At 30.9% G+C, this 6,000-nt stretch overlaps 1 protein-coding gene across 2 annotated transcripts; it reads left to right on the top strand.

Moving 5' to 3' along the window:
- Positions 1–2,023: 2,023 nt before the first annotated feature.
- Positions 2,024–5,386, top strand: LOC109797042 (protein rolling protein). 2 transcript variants are annotated; one of them, XM_020356935.3, is made up of 8 exons: positions 2,024–2,499; positions 2,729–2,762; positions 3,134–3,370; positions 4,225–4,314; positions 4,561–4,626; positions 4,717–4,808; positions 4,903–4,950; positions 5,054–5,386. In XM_020356935.3, exons 1-8 carry the CDS (start codon positions 2,159–2,161, stop codon positions 5,169–5,171), a joined length of 1,026 nt encoding a protein of 341 aa, XP_020212524.1. In that variant the 5' UTR covers positions 2,024–2,158; the 3' UTR covers positions 5,172–5,386. The 2 variants fall into 2 exon arrangements, with proteins under 2 accessions (XP_020212524.1, XP_020212525.1); XM_020356936.3 differs by having other exon boundaries at positions 2,384–2,499; positions 2,729–2,812.
- Positions 5,387–6,000: the final 614 nt, after the last annotated feature.

The following is a 6,000-nucleotide window of genomic DNA, read 5'->3' as shown; positions in this document are numbered from 1 at the left end:
TTTTTTATACGATTAATAATGTTCCAGGTGGAGGGTAAGGTGGCTCTAATCACTGGGGGAGCAAGTGGGATTGGGGAAGAGACAGTGACATTGTTCGCTGAACATGGAGCCCTTGTTGTTGCAGCAGATATTCAAGATGAACAAGGTCAGCAAGTTGCTGCTTCAATATATATCCTTATCTTCCGTCTAGCTTTCTATCTTCTATGCAGTCTTTTTAATGACAGAATCTTATAGTAGCCTTCAGAATCTTATCGTCTCTTACAAACCATGCATGGACTCCTTCCACGAGTTCTTTACCATTAATCTTTCCTCAACTATATGAAACACGTTACCACAACATATATTCAAAACTCAAGCCTAACGTATGTTATTAACAACCAAAGTTTTCTATAAGGAATTCTTATTATTGTTAGAAAAGAATATATATATCTCTTTCCCAAGGTATTGAATGACGATCAAACCTTCACAGTACTTATTTATATATATTTTTTAAGATGTCTGACAAGTTGGCTCATGATCTTCAAGTAATGATTAATTTGAAGATACCAACACTCCCACAGTTAGACACTACGACAAGATGTATATATATAACAAAGGAAGAGGATGACTTTGCTAAGGATATTTTGGTGCTATTATTTTTTACATTGCTGCATTTTTTCATTGTTCACTTGTTTTGTAATATCTCACGTTACGTTGATATTACAAGTGAATATGTTGATTAATTTTAACTCGGTTCATATTTCCGCTTCATTTATTATTTATGAAGTTATTTTACTCTTTTTATTTTATTTTATTTATACTAAGAATCGAACTGAAATAAATCTCTTTGGCCATCAAGTTAATTTAACTAGTAAATTATATTTAATCACAAAATAACCAATACAAATAAATAAAATAAAACAAATTAATATAACACATGATGGAAGTTTACATAGCACAAAAAAAAATTGATTACCGTCTTTATAATTTCTTTCTATGGATAAAAAAATAAAATCCGTCCTCAACTTATTACACAATTGGAAACAAGTTTTGGTCAAAAAGTATTTTACTAATAATGATAAAAAAAATAAAATTGGGGAATGGAAAGATGAGATAAGGTGTGTTCGAAAATAAATTTTCAAGGTAAAGAGTATGGGCCAAAATGTAACAACTCAATGAGCACAAAATCACTTGCCCAACATTCTTAAGCCCATGTTGCTTATAAGACCCATATTTTTAAACTTGTCTGCACTCCTTTTCATTACGGTCAACAGGAAACAAGAAGAATTTTTTGGAATTACATTTTTAAATATTGGGATAAGATACTTTGTCAACAAATAGGTTATAATTTTTTTTATGGTTCAGAAACCTTAAAGAAAAAAATAATAATAAACTTTTACATTAGTAAAATTAACTTATATATATATATATATATATATATATATATATATATATATATATATATTAACTTTTGCACAAACTTATTTTAACTTATGCATAAGTTAATTTTAATTTATAATTTGTAATTTTAATTTTATCTATAAATATTTATAGGAAAATTTATCCAAACATATCATATTTTTAAATCAGTCTATGATGAGATAGTAGTTTATTTTATATAATTAACATTTATCATAAATAAATATTTTTAACATATAAATTATATTATACATAAAATTTATAATAAATATATTATTAAGCACATGTAAAATATATTTTATATTTATGATAAATAATTTATATTATGATATTTTTCTATTGTCATATAATTTCTTTTTTAAAAAATCAAATATAATTTAAAAATAAAATAATAAAAGTAATATATCGAAAGATCTGAGAGATTAGAGTAAAAAAAATAAAAACTCTGCAAACGCTATTATATATATATATAAAAATCCTAAAAATTCTTGGTTGAAAAGTACTCCCTAAAAATGCTTATCCTATTTTTTAACTTTGTCTCGTCCAAATTCCAGTACCCAGAATTGGAATTCATTATTCAACAGCAAATGTGTCTAAACGCGTGTAACCTTTTGTTTTGTCAAAGTTGAGCACGAGAGATACCAAACCTGACAGTCAAACTTAAACTACCAGTCCCCTATGAGAGCCTAGAAATGTGTATATGCTTGTCACATAGTGGTTAAGTTCCAAAGCCATTGTGCCTCCACCACGTTTAACGGTGATGGCATTGGAGATAGCATGGTATGATTTTGTGTGTTTTGGCATGGTGGGCATGGCCTTTGTGGGTGCCTTGTGGGTGCTGGGAATGAACGAAGGAGCTTCCAAAAGAGATTTTGAGACAACCTATGAGAGCCTTTTGTTGTCTCGACCTGACCATGAAGTTGTCGTCAATGTGTTGCCCAAAGGTCACGTTAGCACCTCACAGCTATGGACTAGTTGTTGGCGAAGATTGCACCCTCTTTGCCTTCTTTGTACCCGTTTTCTTTCTTTTGTGATCATGCTCCTTTTTTTACTCTGGGACGTTCTCGTATATGATGCAAGCATCTTTATTTACTACACAGAGTATGCTTTCCAAATTCCAATCTTTATTTTATTGCTCTAAAATTGCCATTTTAGCACTCTCTTTGCCAAAGGGTAGAACATTTTATTACTTGTCTTTCTTTCTATGGTTTGCTCCAATAATAAATATGTTCCCTTGACTAGAAAACTCTAGAAGGAATTGAATAGCATGCCAATTCTACTGTTTTCTTATTCTGTGAAGACCCTTTAATTATACTGCATTTATTTGCAGGTGGACTTTCACGTTGGTTACCATATATTTTGCGGTATGACAAGAATGACAATCTCATCTGTTTTAAGCTCATTGTCTAAGATGGTATGGGAGTGGGAATCACGTTCTCTAGGAAAGTAGGAGTTAGTAGAAGACCTATAAATTAAAACAGTTGCTGTTTTTGTAATAACAAAATTTTGTTGTAGTTTCTTAAGTATTATTGTGTTGTTTTTTCCATAAGAATTAAAGTTTCGCATTGATAATTCGCATAATAAATGATTGTTTTAAAATTCCACATGGGTTATTCAGACCAAACTTTAATTTTGATTACAGAACAGTGCTAAAAATATCTGAATAACTTCATCTAAGTTTTGTTCTTTTTATAATTAACAACTTCAATTTTGTTCTTCGGAACTCTGAATGCAGTTGGGGACCATTGTATCTGCATATGGATGCTGGCAACTCTTTAGTAAACCTTTTATTCACAATGGAGGAAGGGATGAATTTCTGAGAAGGGATGTAGAAGAGACAATGTCTAGAGACTTAACCACCTATCAAGAGAAAGACGTCAAAGGTTCCACCATGTTGGAAAGCCAATATGTTGAAGAGGAGTTTCAACAAAGAGCAGGGTTTTGGGGTTACCTTATGCAAACTACATATCAGGTTGGTCGAGTCGAACAGTTCGAATTCAATGTTTCCTCGGGAAAATTACAAAAGAAATTGCTACTTGATGATGGCCATTTTAGTGTCGGTTAACTGATATGCTAGATAATTAGCACATGCCCCCGGTTTATGCTTGATTCTTCCTTTTAGGCCTAAATGTATTAGCAGCTTTCAAACAGTTGATTTTATCTGTGTTTGAATTTAAGCCAAATTCCTTTTTTTATTTATTTATTATTTATATCATATAATGATTACTATCAAAATACATAGTTACATACGAGGTATGCAAGATATAAGATAAATTTGTTTAAGAGAAAACTAGGAGACTCAGAAAGACTGTAAAAAAGCAGTTGATTGTCTGTATTAGGGAAATAGTCATGGTATGATATAGGTAGGGTGGATTGAGAGGTTTGGTTGAGATATTGGAATAATGGTAAGGAATTATGGGATCTAAAAGTTTGAGCGTCCATATATGTATTATCACATAATCTTGTTTTGATATAGACTCTTCTCATTTGTAAATGTAAGGATTGTGTATGATGTTTTTCCCTAATTACTAGTATTTATCAAGTACATGTGGAAAAGAATGGAATATTCTCGATTATGTATCTATTGATCGAAATCATTACTCAGAGAGAAATACTGACAATGATGAAGTTAAAGACTGAAGTTCAAATGTAAGACAACAGCTTTAAGCCACAGGCAAGCATAAGCCACTTGGCCTAGCTTTTGCAGTTTATAAACAATTCACAGAACCTAGAATGAAGAATTTTTTATTTCCTTTTCTTATGCTTTTTTTCCCCTTATAATTTGTCAACAATATTCAGGTTGAATTGATATGCTGCATTTAACAGACATGTGCAGGGGCTGCTATCCTAACAGACATTGTATTTTGGTGTATTATAGTCCCATTCTTATCAATTTCTCATTTAAGACTAAACCCGGTGAGTATAACCCTTTCTGTAAACTAATTGTTCTTGTTCCTAGAGCATATTTCTCCTTTCATTCACTCTGTTTGTGCATTCAAGCAATAAAATTACTTACGGCTAAAGATTATTTACAAATTCCTCATATTCTAGATTGATTGATAAACTTCACCTAGTCATTGCTGTCTATACCACTGATTGTATGATAATTGATCCTTGTAAGAAAGAAACTCATCGATTTTTATTGGCCCTTGCACTTGACAGTTGATGGGTTGCATGCATGCAATGAATGCAGTTTTCCTCCTTCTGGAAACAGCTCTTAACAATCTCGTAAGTGTGATACACCATTGAATAAATTTAATTAAGCACTGGTTTAAAACCATTAGGCTCACGGTTTTGATGTTGCTACATTATTGCCAGCCATTTCCTTGGTTTAGAATCTCCTATTTTGTTCTCTGGAGCTGTGGTTACGTCATTTTCCAATGGATCATCCACGCCTTTGGTTTCAAATGGTACGTTCAAAATATTTCCCTCCCTTTTCTCTGTGAGCCACAAGCTTTTTTGTACATCAATTAGTTGTAAAAATATGTTCTTGTTCCCTAACAGGTGGCCATATCCCTTTCTTGAGCTTAATAACAAGTGGGCTCCTATCTGGTGCGTGACACACACTTTAAAATTGTTCAAGTCTTGCCTTATTCTTAGACTTGGCTTTTCTTGCATAAAAATGGTTTCATTGATGAGTCTATATACGATGCAGGTATTTGTGCCTCGCGCTAATTCACGTTCCATGCTATGGTGTGTATTACCTGATAGTGCGAGCCAAGAATAGGAATCTCCCCAGATTGTTCCCTGAAGCATTTTTGAGGCCTTACTAATTCAGTTGAGATAGGAAGTTCTGGAAGGAAGAGCATGTTTGTTGTTGTGGATGTATATGGTCTCACACATCAAGAACGATGCCTTATTCCATGTGAAATTTTTTACTGGTTCGTACTGTAGGAAATTTCTTTCTGTTTGCACACATTGAATGTTTGATAGAAAAGACCTTCTCAACTGTATGTTTAATAAAACATTTAATCACTCATTAGAAAAAGTCACAAATCTCGATTACTAGGATGACATAATCCAAATACACAAAATAAAACGAATTATATATTAAGCAAAGTATTTTTTTTTTCATGGTGTATACTAATAATTAATTTGCAACATGTAAAAGATGTTTTCATGAATTTATTTATTTTTAACTAAATTTCCCGTTGCTGTAAAAAAATAGTTAATATTTCCCATTATGTTTCTCACATTTATTTTCTTCTTAAAAGCAAGATAAAAATCATGAGGGAAATAATTACAATGACTGACATGCATGTTATTGAGAATTTAAATCAATTGATGGTGAATAAAAAAATAAGAAATATTTAATTATACTCAAATTAAGATTTTTTTTTTTGTAAATAAAAGTTTAAATTAGTGTAGGAGACGATTCATGTAAAATTAAAATTAGTAATCAACTTTTTTGAAAATTTTTAGTATGATTACGCTTATTCAATCTCCAACTTATTTTTTTTAAAAAAATTAATGTAATTAAAATTACTAAAAATTTTTTTTATTAATTCACATTTTTAAAAAATTTTTTTGACTCCAATCAATTATATATTAGAGTTTTTTTTAATTAAAAGCCATATTATGTCACAATCTTAAATAATTAAT

The sequence above is a fragment of the Cajanus cajan genome, chromosome 6 (assembly GCF_000230855.2).
Source record: "Cajanus cajan strain Asha chromosome 6, NIPB_CcT2T_4, whole genome shotgun sequence".
In the NCBI taxonomy this organism is placed as follows: domain Eukaryota; kingdom Viridiplantae; phylum Streptophyta; class Magnoliopsida; order Fabales; family Fabaceae; genus Cajanus; species Cajanus cajan.
The sequence above is the reverse complement of the archived record's forward strand: the minus strand, read 5'-3'. Positions and strand labels throughout refer to the sequence as shown.